Here is a 16691-nt window from a genome sequence, read left to right on the forward strand (position 1 = left end):
TAACAGTCTTTTTAAGATTTCCCTATTTTTCTTCACCTTTTTGTTGTGGAGCTCCGTTTCCCTGCGCACTTAATCGCTTAGCTGTAGCTTCACTCTGGTTGTCCGACCTTCTTAATGTTGTCCAGCTTTGCTTGAAAAATCCGTTTTGAAAATGGGTTTGACAGTAAATCTGCAACTAAATCCCTTTCTTCTCCTCTTTCAGCCATTGTGGGGTGACAAAACCGCTATTAAATCAACACAACAATATATTTGTTTGTGCAGCTTGCTACAGATAGTTTGGTAGCTCTGGCTAGTCCACTCTTTCACTAGCCAATCATAGTTTGTAAAAGCGATGACGTTTCCCTACGCCAGCGAGAAGGTCGTGGTGTCGCCAACTCGAAATCTGATTGGTTAAAGCAACAGTTTTATCGACGCTTATTTAATGATGCAGGGCCTACAGAACTGATTGTGAAGGCCTCCAGGTAGATTTCTGAGCATGGCAACAAATAAAGGTTGAAATGTGGTTGGTTAAATGCTTAAATATGAAAACACACATCTGGAAGCAGCGCAATTAAGGGAATAGCAATGAAAGGAAGATAACAGACAATTTGGAATTATTTAATAAGTATTCATGGACAAAATATAATTAACATCAGTCTGTGATTCAGAAATTTTATGGGCCAGCAGAGGACCTTGCAAGGCCTGACGGTCCACCACTGATCAGAATACCCACAATTTAGACAAAATTTACACATCCTTAATTGTATCCCTTATAGATTTTCAATGATTTCAAAGAATGTAGTAATCATTTTGGGTAATGTATTCATTTAATAAATATAACAAATAAAAACATGCTAATATTTTGACAATTTATTCTTTTAAAAATACACCCATTTGGTCCAATGATACTCATTAGCAATGTTCCCTCTAATTTTTTGTTTGACTGAGCGCACCGAGTACCGGTGTGAGCAACCTCATCATTGCTCGCTATGGGCACACACCAGTATCACACCTGCCATAAGCAGGTGCATGTCTACTACACATAAATTATTTAGTAATAATAAAATGTAATGATTAATATCTATGAATGGGGCGGCCCGGCGGATGAGTGGTTTGCGCGTCGGCCTCACAGCTAAAAAAAAATAAAAAAAATTGGGATCTTATCTTGTGCGCTCCATATGATTTGCTGTGCGCAGAGAAGACGACTGCGCAATTGCACAGCTTAGGGGGGAACATTGCTCATTAGTGTCCTCTACTGCCAAAGTATTGCAATTTTATGATTATTAAAGCAAATTCGATTTTATTCTCTTAAATGGAGCACAATAATAATTGACCATATTTGAAATATTTCCCTAACATTTGGTGTATATTTTAGATAATGTCTATGAACAGCAGCTCAACTTTCAACACAATACATAAAAATCTGTTTAATGTTCAATAATTAATTTTATTTTGGAACACTTAAATAGCCCCCAACGCTTCATGAGGCAAGCGGGATGGTGGTCAAGAAAAAAAGAGGTAACTCTTAGTCCATTGTTCACCAAACAAAACCATGAACAAAAGAGGTGTTGGAATGTCTGCCCAAAAAATAAAAAAAGCAAATTTCATTCCTGTCAATTAAGACCATAGACAATAAATAAATTCAGCCCTGAGATAAACACACATAACATAGATTTTATAATAATCACACAAGTTGAAAGACTTTTACGGCCCCAGAAAGCAAAGTATACAGAACGGTGGGTGGGAATGGCACAGATGAAAGATTATTGTTTTGTTTCTTGGTTAGTTGCGTCAAACATTGAACAAATCAAACATTTTATCTTGCACAGGAGAATGCTGCCAATAACAGAACTAATTTGTCCCTATGCTGCAAGTTAAGTGCGGACCTCTTGTACATAATGTAAGGCTTAGTGGCACCACCCAGTATGCGAAAAATAAATAAATAAAACTGAGTGGATAATAGCAGCAGTGTTTGCCTTTTGAAATTTGTATTAATGTAAACTGATATTTTAACCATACATAGGAAGTAAAAAAACAGAACATTTAATGTGTAATTGTTGCCCCCAGTGGAACATATCAAAACATCACAAGGTGTTGTTACACAAAGTGCTTTGAGTCAAATTAAGGAGAAAAAAAACTGGGAAGCAAATCTGGATTTACACTGCTGGTCCAAGTGGCCAATTGGGTTTCTAATTGAGAAATATCCACTAAGAAAACTCATAGAAAACAGATAGCTGCATGCACAGACGTCTAAATTCTACATTCTGAAGCTTCAATAACACACAAGTAGACAATAATGAAATAATACTTTTTATAAATATTAAGCATTATATGCTATTTAACTGGCCATGGTTGCCATTGATTTAAACTGAAGGCAACTGTATATTTGTAGTCATAGTGGGCATTTTGGGGGACTTGAACCATGCAGCCTAAATCCATCCTAAAAGCTGCTTCTTCAGTTGAAAGATGGAAAATAAGAGGGCATGGTCAACTAATACTGCCATCCTAGAAAAAGTGCTTCCTGTGAACCCCACCACACACGCACACACACCTAAATACATGCAGAGAATACATTCAAACACCCTGTGATGATTTCCCCCTAAAAAGGCGTTATTTTAGAAAAAAATGCATATATCGCTTATCACAAAGGGTACCTTAAGTGGCTACAGCTTCTTAGTTAAATGATGAACTGGTTTCATCAATAACTTAAAAACACTTGTTAGACAAAGGAAGCACAAATAAATACAACCAAATATAATCACATATTGCAAATTGCTTTCGTCAATTTAAATATTTTGATTGTTGTTGGCAAAAGAAATCCATATAAATAAATAGTTTTTACAAATTTAGAGGTTTTTTTTAAGGTTCATGGGTGAGAGTTGTCCATAACAATGGTGGCGGTTCACAGTTGAGAGAATGAGCCAACCTCCACGTGTTTTGGCAGGCCAATGTCTGCAAGAAAAAACAGGGGGGAAAAGGAAAGATGTGACTAACAAGTTGAGCCAAGACACACTGTTAATTGAGCCTAATTTAAGCACAAGTATGAGGAAACAAAGCATATGCCCAATTATCAAGACTTTTCTGACTGAGTGACCTAAATACAAGGGGCATTTGCTTGAACAAACAATCTTCAGTGTAAATATTCCATCCTAAAACCTAAAACAGTCTCCAAAATGAAGTATGATTGAAATATGACTCCTTTACCATTACCTAAGAAAAATTATCCATTAAAAAGTTCATATAAATATACAGTGAGACAAATTACCTACAAAGTGATCAAATACTGAATCCCACTGTACATACAAATCAGATGAAAAATTCCCTTTATTACAGAAAGACAAATAATAATGGTCACAGATAATTATCGTACAGACGCTCCCCTACTTACGAACATTCTAGTTACGAACAACGGTACATACGAACATGTCTGCAAATTGCGTTTATGTCGAAAAATGTTCTTAAGTTCGATTTTGTATTGCACGCCTTTTTCCGAGTAGTGCTTCTTTCCGCCGCTAATACTGACGCCTGGCGCTGTGAGAGCTCAGCTCACACAGCATCCACCTTCCTCTGCCCAGTTCGTTGCAGTGCGGAAGTGCGTGAACGTATCTCCAGTGCGCAAAGAACCTTTTTCATTTTTATCATTAAATATCTCGTGCATCCATTATTCAATATGGTTGGTGAAAAGCAAAAGGCTTCTAGTGAGGGAGGTGCAAGGAAGAGGCAAGCCATTTCATTTGAAATGAGTGGCAATAATAACGAAGCTTGATGCGCGTGAGAAAGTGGTGAGCGTTGCACGGGAATACAACTTGAATCGTTCGACCGTCAGTACCATTTATAAACATAAAGATCGAGCAGCAGGACCCAAATATTGAACGTTGCACAAAGTTTGCAAATCAATTGAATGATGCCATACAGTGCTACCGCATCATTTATGATGAAAAAAAGACAACTGCAATCGTTATTAGATAGCTTCTTTCGGCCAGTTTCTAGTAAATCTCTCTCTCTCTAATGTATGTATACAGTACTGTATGTATTCTCTCCATTGTATTAAATATTTTTTTCAGTACAAACCAATGTGTGTTACTTATACAAGCCTTAAACATACAAATACACTTATATAAACCTTCAATATACTTATATAGGCCTTAATGATGATGCTGCTGATGATGCTATTGCCATTGCTCTTCATACAGCACTGAGCCATCTGGAACACCCTGGGAACTACGTGAGGATGCTCTTCATTGACTACAGCTCAGCCTTCAATACCATAAAACCGGACATTCTGACTAACAAACTCTCCCACCTTGGACTATCCTCTTCAATCTGCTGCTGGATAAAGGACTTCTTGACCAACCGCCCACAGACTGTTAGACTTGGTCCCCACCTCTCTTCCTCCATTACACTAAGCACTGGCTCCCCTCAAGGCTGTGTACTGAGTCCTCTTCTGTACTCCCTGTACACCTACGACTGTGCACCCACCCACCAGTCTAACGCCATCATCAAATTCGCTGACGACACCACTGTGGTCGGACTCATCTCAGGAGGGGATGAGTCGGCTTACAGAGATGAGGTCAACAATTTGTCTTCGTGGTGCTCGGTGAACAATCTCACACTGAACACCACGAAAACTAAAGAAATAATCTTGGACTTTCGCAAACACGGCACAGATCTGGCCCCACTCCTCATAAATGGAGTATGTGTAGACAGGGTCCAGTCCTTTAAATTCCTGGGGGTCCACGTCACGGACAAGCTCTCATGGTCTACAAACACCACGGCAGTGGTGAAGAAGGCTCAGACACGACTCCATTTCCTCAGGGTGCTCAGGAAGAACAACTTGGGCTCCAATCTTCTGAGAACCTTCTATAGAACCACTGTAGAGAGCATCCTGGCGTACGGCATCACAGTGTGGTACGCTGGAAGCACGGCGGCAGACAAAAAGGCCATGCAGAAAGTGATTAACACTGCCCAGAGGATTGTCGGCTGCTCTCTGCCCTCACTTGAAGACATTGCCAGCCCGCGTTACCTCAGCAGAGCCAAGCACATCATAGGGGACCCTTACCACCCTGGTCACAACCTGTTCCAGCTGCTGCCCTCTGGCAGACGCTATAGGTCCCACAAAGCTCGGACAACTAGGCTTAAGGATAGCTTTTTCCCCACATCCATCAGACATCTAAACTCGCGCTAACATACACACATTCCCTTCTGCGGCATATGAATAGATGTTTGGTTGGTGATCTGCCGCCTCCTAGCTGACTTGAAGGAAGGTAAGTGGCAGACAGTGTGCGGTAATCGAGAGGTAAGCGACCTGTATGTAATCGCGAGGTAAGCGACCTGTATCCACAACAGCGGAATGACAAATTACAAGTCCGTAACTTACACTTACTTAGGTCTTTTGCCGACTAAACGTAGCTTATGGAGAAGCACCATCAATTTCGTCACACGCAGTTTCTGCGTGTGATGACAAGTAGGCTTTTTTGTGTTGTGGTAATGACGACATGGCCTATGTCCGATTATTATTATTATTATTATTAAACATAAATTATAATACAAAATATAGCACTGAGCAACTTACGAACAAATTCAACTTATGAACAATCGCTCGGAACCTAACTCGTTCATAAGTAGGGGAGCGTCTGTATTTTCTTGCATATTAGCCACCTCTGCATATAAGCGCCGTACCCTTAACATTGCCTTAAAATCGTTGAATTTTACATTTTCTCTCGTATAAGACACCCCCCCTCTTAGGTGCGCCTTATAGTGCGGAAAATATGGTACGTAAAAAAATAACTATTTTCCCATTCTAAAGTTGTTGTATGGCGAAATGATAAAAAAATGTATAAAATACGGAAAAAGTGTATACGTTGACAGGTATGGTGGGGACTGCTGCTATAAATGACTAAAATCGAGAACTGTTTTTCCTTGTTGAACTACATTTTTAAAAAAGCATTTCTCATTACATCATTTCCCATTAATACAACTGTAACCACAGAAACATTTGTATTGTACATACCAGGAGGGCCTTTTTCTACTGGGCTCATTCAGCATCCCCACTGGGGCTTTGAATGTCTTGTCCTAAGATAGGATAGAAAGTTTAGCATGAAACTGAGCGAATCTGACAACAGGATACAAAAGGCATTACAGATTTCAACCACCCAGTCTGTTTTCAGAGTCATGTTTTGTGCTCACCTTGTGCTTTTTGCACTTCATGGAGAAGTTTTCTTCGATGAGGACACAATCTACAAAGAGAAGAAGAGACTGTGAGCCTCGCCACACAGTGCTGACAGCTGACAAAGCAAACAAAGAACCTGAAGTGGGCGTTAACAAAGACACAGTCAGAATGATACCCATGTTCATGTTGAGCTGCAGGAATTAGACATCATAGTACATTAGGGACAGGAGTGCCCACACTTTTTGTGTGTTTGAATAGGATAAATGGGTGCGGACATTGGTTACGCCGCACAAGCGGTTACCTGTATTCCATTCAAAAGATAAATCCAATGAGTCACTCTTGGATGTTTATCAAAATCCATTTGATGTAAACGGTGAAACTAAGCTACAAATGCAAAGAATGACATTGTAAAAAACCTGTTAGCTTAATGCTAACACACAATAAAAGATACAATTTAAATGCAATGAATATTCACACAAAAACCACCTATGAAACATTCATTCCTTTTCCGAACCGCTTATCCTCACGAGGATGTTGGGGTGTTGCTGGAGCCTATCCCAGCTAATTATGGGCACCAAAGAGGGGACAGGTAGCCAGCCAATTCAACCAGCCTACCATGCATGTTTTTGGGATCTGGTAGAAAACCGGAGTACCTGGAGAAAACCCACACAAGCCCCCACCTGTGATCAAACCCTCTATACCAGAATTATGTGGCCGAAACACAAACCATTCAACCACGGTGCCACCCTAAGAAACTTTCATCAGAATTTTTTTTAGTAAAATAATATGAATTATGCTCTTTGTGCAAAAACAAGTTGTATAAACAAAGCTTCATCAGGATTACTACTTAATGTTACTCTGTGTATAATTTCCACAATATGCCACACCACTTTCCAGTGGCGCACATCTGCCCATCACGGAAATTTCTACAAGATTGTTAACTTATTCCGACTTACGCCCATCCGTACGTCACGAAAATTACTACAAGATTGATTTACTTACTTATAACCACAGCCAACAGATGCTCATTTAATTTAATGTCCATCTTGTGACAGGAACTTTTGGTAAACATCACATAATTAAAAATATTTTATTCCTGAAGTGCGGGAATATTGTACCAATAAAGGAATTCCTTTAAGATATTGTTAGTGCTTGATAATGGACCTGGCCACCCCTCTTATTTGGACGATCTTCATCCCAATGTAGAAGTTGTGTAATAGCCCCTGAGTTCCACTCCCCTTGCGTGGCCATTTTGAATGGATTTCCACTTAAATCCAAATTGAGTCATACTTCCTGTAATCACTTGAAACATAATAGCACACTTTAATATGTCTGTATGGCATCAAAAGTGTTCCTCCCTCACTGCGCTACAAGCACGTACGGACTAGAATGCAACGTCACATGGGGTGTTTACATGGTAATGGGGCCATACTTCATTACTATTCCAATGATGAGTCTAGCCATCCATCCCATTTGCATTTTTGTCCAGTATTGATTTTCTATAATTGTATAACATTTGGCTGTGTGAGGCTAAACGGGAGCAGAGAGACAAGAGGGTAGATAGGTTAAAAAAGGAGAGAGAGGTCTGGTATTTTGACTGCTGCTGATATATGCTGATAGCACTGGGAGGAATGTATTTTCAAAGCCTTTTGTCCAGAGGACGTGACTGTCAAATTGAGCTTGGCATGCAGTTTTGTAGCTATGTTGGCGAAAACTTCTAAAAACGTGGCGGCTATACTGCTTCTGCTGCAACTACTGCAAAAACAACCTAAACAAACCAACCCAAACTGCCACCAAAAAAACATGATGTAGGCAACAAATTGCAATCCGATATAAACATAGGAGTACTATAGCTGTGTAGTACTATACACTCATTCGAATAATCGTACTATCATGTATACTGCATCGTGGAGAGGTGACTTATGCCTCCTCCACACTCGGCTCTGGCTAATGCCAATGACATCATACAGTGAGAATGCATTTCAATCCTATAAATAGGGGCTAAAAACCCAAATTTTTACTACATCTGATTCTTAACACCAACCAATGTTCCAAATCTTGAAGGCGTAGTGCAGTGTTTCCCCATCTGTTGCCATGTCAGATATGTTTAGCTCATCATTGGAATTGTACATCCCTTCAAATCGAAAGCCTTCGACGCCAAAACTTGTACCCTGCAAAACCACTCCTCTTCATTCATGTATATTTTCACCCAAAGGACTGAAACATCCACCAATTTGTGTTTTGGTTGTGATCCCGCATTGTAGTTCGTCATGTTGCTGCTTGGCTGTATACCACGATAGATCTAACAGCATTTTCAGAAAGCCAAATGTTATTTTCCTCACGCTATCACTCTGAATTACTTTTTTTCTTCATGGACATAAATTAGTAGACTCAGCTACCATTACGTAATTATTCAGATATATCTCAATAGTTTAGGGCAGAGGTGGGCAAGCCGGTCCTAGGGGGCCGCTGTGGGTGCAGGCTTTTGTTCCAACCGATCCAACAAAGACAGTTTAACCAATTAGATTTCTGCTGAAACAAGAAGCACCTGACTGCAATCCACTTATTGTATATCTAACAAACCAGATTGGTGTAAAGGTGTCGTCTTAGGGGTGGGAACGAAAACCTGCAGCCACTGTGGCACTTTGGGGAATTAATTGCCCAGGTCTGGTTTAGGGTATGTGATTATTCAGATGTAGGACTGGGCGATAAAACAATAACGATAATTATCATGAAATAATTGTCAATAATAATAAAAACTCAATAAAAATTCGATAATTTTAAACTGCAATTACCCCTCCCGACCACCACAGAAAACAGGGGTGCTCTTGCGAGATTAACACTACTTGCAGACCAACGCTCAGGAGAAGAGGAAATGTGTTTTAGCATTTTAGCAATAGAGGTTAACTGCCAAAATGAGCTATTATGAGATGTAGGACAACACAGATCCGATCCACTAAAAGATCCAAGTGACTTCTCTCTGGCGTTTTCTTACTTTTTTTTAATGCCTCGTAATTACCTGTGCAAAGAGCAGCCTTATTGAAAATGTCCTGAACCCACTGTCCTCATTTGAGGACAGCCTGTAATGTTGTTCTTACATGATATCAAGATGTTTCCCCATTCTATGTAAATGAAAACGTTGCAAAAATCTAAAACGTGTTATCTTGGGTAAAACTGGGTTGAGTTCATCACAACTTTTTAAATGTTTTTTTTTTAGTTTTTGTGAGGCTAAAAATAGTCTGCTTGCCAAAGGTGATGTCTTCAGTTAATTATTTTATTTATTTCATATTGCACAGCAACTTTTGGTTTGAAGGCAAATTTTTAAAAATAAGGACACCTGTCAAAATTTCTGCAGGTTTTATTATTTACTTTTCATAGTGGAAGGAGGGACCTGCCATATTTTTATTGCACTACAGAACAGCAAAAATACTTATTAAAATCATTATATTTTATATTCTATTTTCTTATAGTGTGTGTGTGTGTATGCTATTGTTTCCCTTCAACCTGCACAAGGAACTAAAGATGGTAATTAGCTGTTGGCTACAATCTTGCATATTTACATGTATAACATTAATATGTTTATTAATATGTGCTAATATGTTCTTTATTAAATAAATCAAACTGTAACTTTAACAATTGAATAAGTAGGAAAGTAATTTATTTACTTATTCACAGAAGTTTGAAGTCTCAAATTTGAAAGAAAAAAAGATGCGAGTTATCATAATAATTATCGATATGGACTGATTTTTTTTTTAATCGTGATAACAATGTTTGTTAAATTTCCCAGCTCTATTCAGATGTATAATCAATAGTTTAGGGCTTAAAAAAAAAAAAAAGGCCTCGTTAAAAGCCCTTAAATGTTGTCCGTGCTGCCAGTGGTGGTCAAATTGAACATTTGATAAATAAAAATGGTTATGTTAATGTGTAGAAACTAGTTTTGTCATGTTTTTTGGTTTGGGCATATATTGCTTAATGAGTTTTTTTAAAGTTTTTGAATACCCTGTATATTATAGTGAGACCTTACCTGCCTCCAGTGCACACCTGTAGTGGTATTTGCTGGGACAACCTTTGAAGAAGCAGCCTAGTGTTGCACCTGGAGCAGAGCATCCCGAGCACGTCTGCACATAAACAAAAAAAGGTTTTCACTAGTGCATCCACTTACAGATTTCTTTTGCAATGTATTTTACCATGATAAGCACCAACAAGATATTCCAATGCTAAGCAAACCCTTTGTTTGACCATAAGCCATTTAGGAGGTTTAGGAGGGAGACTACAATAAAGAATGACTTTGGCCTAACATCGTAACACACACTGACAGTGACGGGTTCAGTCCCACTATCTGTGTTTTCCAGAGCTGAGTTGCTTCGTAGAGTTTCGATACCATTAGTCATTACTAAATAATAATTGGTCACTTAATGAATTTGCCTATGAATGTTGGTGCAGGATGCAGGGTGCAAAATTTTCTTCCTACCTAAGCGGCACTAAATTCTTATTTCATCGAATGTACAACTTTTCGCATTATGTGAGTAAAATAGACAAAAAAACATGGCTGTCAATATTTCTCGGACTGGTGCTCCAAGCAAGATATCACCCTGTTAATGTGGGTAATACATTAAGATGTCATTTATGATCGCGCACGGCATGGAAGGTTAAGACAAAGACCCAGGATATGCAAGGGCTGGCTCTGCAAGAAGCATATCAAGATTGTAAAGTAGCCTAGTCAGTCTTAAGACCTAAACCAATACAGAATCTTTGGAGGGAGTTTAAGCTCTGTGTCTCTTCGTGATAGCTCAGAAACTTGGCTGATCTTGAGAAAATCTGTGTGGAAGAAATCGCTAAATTCTCTAATGTAGTGTGTAAACCTGGTAAAAACTATATGAAATGTTTGACCTCATTAACTGCAATTAAAGACCTCGGTACCAAATATTAACATTGATTTCAACAATTGATCAAACGCTTGTTTGCAGCATTCATTCAATTTCCGTTCCGCTTATCCTCACCAGGATCGTGGGGGCGCTGGAGCCTAGCCCAGAGAACTATGGGCAGTAGGCAGGGGACACCCTGAATTAGTTGTCAGCCAAACAGACCATCATACATCCACACAGGTAGGTCGGAACCCACTGGGGATCGAACCTTCAATCTCTGAATTGTGAGGCAGATGTTTTTTTCAGCAGTAACATACAAATAAAATATTGAAAATGATGCACTGTTACGTTATTTTTTTTAGATTATGTCTGTCTCGAGCCGCCTCGTGGTGTAGAAGTTCACTCGCCTGACTTCAGTACGGGCAAGCGCGGACTCAATTCCCGCTGGTGGCGGTAAGATTGGGGGTGCGGATGGTCGTTTGTCTCTCTGTGTGCCCTACGGCTGACTGGCAACCAGTCTAGGGTATAGCCTGCCGTTCACCCCAAGACAGCTGGGTTAGGCTCCAGCAATCCTCGCAACCCTTTCAAGGATGGGCGGTACGGAAGATGAATGAATTAATGTGTCTCTCATAGTTGACATACACCTAAAATGTAAATATCAGACCCCTTCATAATTTCAAAGTAGAACTTACAAAAAAGTTCAAATTTCATTCTTGTTTTCCTTATGGTATGTTGTTAAAAGAAGATATTTTCCTGTTAGTCTCACATGCTAACATGTTTTAAAAAGTGCCATCCAAAGTTATAAACACAAACTAAAATGCTTAACTTTTCCCTAATAATAAAACCAATTGCACAAGACTTCAAATTAAAAAAAATGTGCACGCATGGGATGCTAAGATCTGTCTACCTACAGTACAGTGTCTTTCTATAGCAGCTAGATAAAATTTTCATTGACAAACATTTTCGCCCCGAGAATTAAAAAACAGATTGATCTTTGATTAATTTTATTTCTACTTCAGAAAGGAAGCATCAAAAGCGACGACTCCTTGGTGGCCTCTGTAATGAATGGCGAGATGGAGAAACAGACTTCTATTTAATGCAGAGTTGTTTTAAATTTAGAATTTGAAGTTGTTTAGATGTGTGTTTGTGTTCGTGTGATTTGTCTGTTGCTAATGTTAGCTTCCTGCTTACATCTTTGCACCTGCAGGAATAGGAAATGTTTTTGGATGTTTGTTATCCATTTTAATAAATTAAAATACATTTCTTATAACTGTCTCTCATTTTGTGTTTCTCACATCTTTCATACAAAATTGGGACACTGTTTATTTTTCAAGGGTTTAGTTTGGTAGTTCTATTGATGACCGAGAAATGAATTAGAGAATTTACATATAACATACTGCTTGACTTAGGAAAAATCCAAGTTACGAAACAAGTTCTAGATCGAGTTCTCACTGACGTACATTTGACAAAAAATGCCAGGGAAAGGCTTCACATCAAAAATGATTATGCAGCTATTAATAAAGACATTGTCTTAAATAACAAAAAAGTTTTACCACTTTACCATCTCCTGAGCCACTTTGACAGATTCCACCAAGCCATAGATTCTGCCCTTCACCAAGAACACACCAGCTGTCCAGATGCCACAGTCCTCGTGGAGCCAGTACTCACAGGGATCAAGGGACAGCACCGGAGGGCTGTACCAGTCCTCAACATCGGTTTTCCACATTTCTGAACAAGCACGCTTAGCTGCAGGACTTCCTGTGTTGTCAGAATTCTTGTGGCAGCTTGACGGGTGTCCTTTTTGCCACCACTGATTTGCCGGCTTGTGGCTGCAGGATGAGGGTACAATTGCACGTTTTCTCCTCCTGCCCCCAATACTACAGCAGGAAGAATCACTGTCAGCGTCTTTGTCACCTTTAACAGCAGATGAACATTTTGATTTCTTGGTGCTCGGCTTGTATCCTTCAGAATAGTAGGGACCGTGGAGATCCCCCAAGTCCATTGCGTTGGCAGAAAGGCCACATAGGCAACAGACGAAGGAGGCCCGGCGCTGAAACTGAGTAGATGGCCGTCCCAGATGAAGACAAGAACTGCTGGGTACAGATTCAGATACAAAACTACCACTATGATCCGGCAGCACTTGTTGCCTCCTGTTGTGCTGTGTCTTGCCCTCTTCTGGGTAATTTACTACAGAACATAGTGATGTCGATGACTGTTGGGTATGCGTGCGGATAAAAGGGGAGAAATTTTCGTACCTAAAGTCCTTTCTCTTCTCTTTGTAATGTATGTACTTCAATTTGATCTCTGGCTCCCTTGGAGCAAAGATAGAAGGAAATGGTTTTGGTTTATGCTTCTTTCGTCGTCTCTTGGGAGTGGGGGCCACCTTTACAGCTGGGGATATTGGTGGACCTTTAGCTGAACGGTGGCTTTTCTTTGGAAGCTCTTTACGTGCTGGTGGAAGACATTTTGCTTGTTTTTTTTCCAATCTAGGCTCAGAGTGAAGAAGATCTGGGTCTTCTTTAGAGGTCTTTGACCGAGGCCTTGACCTTGAACTGCGTTTTCTCTTTGAAATCACAGGATTCGTCTCTGACAGGTCAGGGTAGGAAACTTCCTCCTGCACACTCTTTGTAAACTTAGGGCTTTTGCGATTAGATTTTCTAAACTTATTAACAGAATCAGCGGTAGTACTTTGTGAGTGATCAGTTTTAATGGTACTCGGTTTATCTTTTTTACAGTGGCCTACTACTTTTGGTTTTGCTTTTGCTTTGCTTTGCCTTTGTCGATCAGACAATCTGTCATTTCTCTTTAGATTTGTTGCATAAGAATCCCAAGTTGTAATTTTAGAAACGTCTACATTAGTATTGATGCATCCTGATACTTTATAACTGCTTGAATTAAGATTCATAATAAATTCTTCTAAGCGAACACCTCGATTTGAGCGCAAAGGCAGTTTCCTTTGCTTTTGAGTTGTTTGGAGTGGGCTTACAATGTCGTTCATGGGAGAGGTGACATTTTCGGGTTTGTCCTGTGCATTGTCTGTCAAGTCAACCAGAGGCTTTTGCTCTGGCTTTCTTGCACATGGAGGCTGTCTCTTTGCATCATGCAAATTAAAACTTTTAGCACCATTGTCAATGCCTGACCTGAGCTCAAAACCCCCTTCTGAGACAGAGCCATCCCAAGCAACCTGGTGTACTTGAAGAGAGTTGTCCGTGCTTGGTGAGCTGGAGGCCAGGGGCAGCATAAATACATCCTCAACATCATCCACACAGGTAGCAGCAGGAGAGACGGGGTCTTCCAAAGGGCTTTTATAGTCCCTGGTCACTGAGCACTGCTCTATTGCAGCCACTTTGTTCTCGGAGACCACTGGCTCTTCATTTTTAGATATTTGTGTCAGCATCTCAGACCTTCCCCTCCTCTCATCATTCCTTGCATGAGTCTCTGTTGACAATTCAGTTCCCACACCTAAACTTGAGCAGCACTCATGTTGCCCATTCTCCAACTCTTCGCTGTTTTGCGCGCTCCCCGGAACACTATGGTCCTCTCTGCTCGTCGTGCTCAAATTTACAGCCCCGTTTAACTCACAAAGCTGATGTGGTAGATATGCCACGTCAATCTCTGGAGCTTTAGATAATGAATGAAAAGACTTAGTAGCGAGGTCCACTGGATTGCCAATAGGTTCCAAGTAATGCTGATTCGGTGTATAGGCGGTCTGCCCGATTCTTTTCTCAGCCTCAGAAGAAGGGGCAAGGGAGAATTTGCAGATGGGTTGCAAACCGGTTAGAGGCTGAGAGGTTGAGTAAATGTGAGACCTGCTCACATAGGATAGGGTTACTGTGGTGTTGGACAAGGCATTGTCAGGTTGAATTTGATCTGTGGATTGGTGCGAGGCATTCGAGGATGTGGTCTCTAGTAATCCAGAGGTTGAGTGCCAGTCTGGCCTGTGGATCAGGTGCTGGCCGATGCAGGACATGCCTTTCTTGGTCAGCTCAACCACATTTTGGATGGCTGAGGTGGATAGGTCCTGTGGTTGCAGATCATCTTGGCTCCCTGATGGTTGCTCCATAGCAACTGCAACAAGCAAGGAAAAAGTTATATATTTTACATATAAATATTGTATTCAAATTATTATTTGAAACAAGTTCAATCACTAGACCACACCCTTTCTTAGAAACGTTGAAAAACCTTTACACATTCATGATAAAGGTACACTGAGTCGCCACTTAAAAGGAAACTAAACTTTTAAAAGGCATTCGTACCTTTTTGCATTTGAAACGAGTAGTCGTAAAATACTACGCTGACACATCGTAAACGCATGTGGGCGAATGTTTATATTAATTCGCAAGAAAAGACGTACTATAGTTAAAAGTATACGTTTCAAATTCAACCTAAACGTCACCAAATGGTGTCTCGGTAACGACTTGGGTTTAAAAGATCATGGTCTTGGAAGTGACTGACAACTTAACATCAACATTGACAGGTCAGGTATGCCAACTCGAGGCTAAAGCTTAGCCATAGCAAACGTCAGCTAGCTAGGCCCGGCTAAACTGAACTACACCTCCAGATTCACACTGAAAAATAAATAAACGTCGCAGTACATTCAACTGTTTTGCAAATGAATGCACTAATCAACAACCAGTATTAATTTCGGCGAGGCGTACTTACAGCAGAGCGCTAATATGTCTGTCAAATTCCACCTTTTAAAGCTGAACCGTTCGACGTGAAGTCACTGTGTTAGTAACTTCTTTATAAGAGGAATGGAAAGAGCTGTTAAAAATTTGGGTTATTTATTGGGAGACCTTGTCAAATTGTTATCCCGAGCAACAACAGAAAATTAATATAAATGCGTAATAACTGGAGAAATGTTTATTTGGGGGGTAATTCAACCTTAATGACACGAGTTTTTAAGTTCTGATCTTATTTTCAATGACTTTAGTAACGCGTGTTCGAGTTATGTACGTAATCACGGAAAGGCCTGTGTCTTGGTGAAACAAAGACGGAACGGAGGTAATAGCTTACCCGGGCGGGAGGGATCCTCGCGTTTTAAAAGTCCTGCTGAAAAAAACTTTTACCCAACATTTCCTTTTATTTTAACAAAACCACTTCGGCGAATCCACCAATTCCCAAAACACAAATAAAAAAATAATAATAAAAATAAATAAAAAAATAGAATCACATTGACTTTCCAAGAACGCTGATGTGCGAAATCAAGTTACGTGGACATTGTTAATTTCCCTTTGCCCCCTCCACAATAAAACACGACGTAACTCGTTTTGATAATTTTTAAGTTCGGCAAGATCTAGGTATTGCTAATATGCATTTTATTCAGCTATCATAATGCACATTGTAACTAAAAAAAATATCTGTAAAATAATCGATTCAATTTGCATTTCGCTATGAACTATTTTTATTACTTAGGTTACGACTAATATCAAGAGACAAAAGGAACCGAATTACGTCACCACGTTCAATAAATAACGTTGCACGTAGTTTATTTAAAGTGGTTATTTGCAATACGTTTTTTTTTAATTTGCGATGATCAATTTTTCATTTAATTCTAATGGGCAGTGGACAGCTTTTCGAAAATTATTAGCTTAACTCATTCACTGCCAGCACAGGTCACAAAAGACTGGATGTTTACTGCCAGCAATGTCAGCCAAAGAGATTTTAAAACAAAATTG

At 39.8% G+C, this 16691-nt stretch overlaps 1 protein-coding gene across 4 annotated transcripts; it reads right to left on the reverse strand.

Moving 5' to 3' along the window:
- Positions 1–1405: 1405 nt before the first annotated feature.
- On the reverse strand, positions 1406–16241 carry LOC144092856 (uncharacterized). 4 transcript variants are annotated; one of them, XM_077625988.1, is made up of 6 exons: positions 16030–16241; positions 12575–15081; positions 10173–10266; positions 6166–6215; positions 5990–6051; positions 1406–2931 (listed from the first exon to the last, which is right to left on the reverse strand). In XM_077625988.1, coding segments are annotated over exons 2-6 (2709 nt in total). In that variant the 5' UTR covers positions 15077–15081; positions 16030–16241; the 3' UTR covers positions 1406–2930. The 4 variants fall into 4 exon arrangements, 3 of the variants coding, with proteins under 3 accessions (XP_077482114.1, XP_077482113.1, XP_077482112.1); XM_077625987.1 differs by lacking the exon at positions 16030–16241 and adding an exon at positions 15676–16012; XM_077625986.1 differs by lacking the exon at positions 16030–16241 and adding an exon at positions 15172–15281.
- Positions 16242–16691: the final 450 nt, after the last annotated feature.

This window comes from Stigmatopora argus, chromosome 18 (genome assembly GCF_051989625.1).
Source record: "Stigmatopora argus isolate UIUO_Sarg chromosome 18, RoL_Sarg_1.0, whole genome shotgun sequence".
Classification (NCBI taxonomy): Eukaryota; Metazoa; Chordata; class Actinopteri; order Syngnathiformes; family Syngnathidae; genus Stigmatopora; species Stigmatopora argus.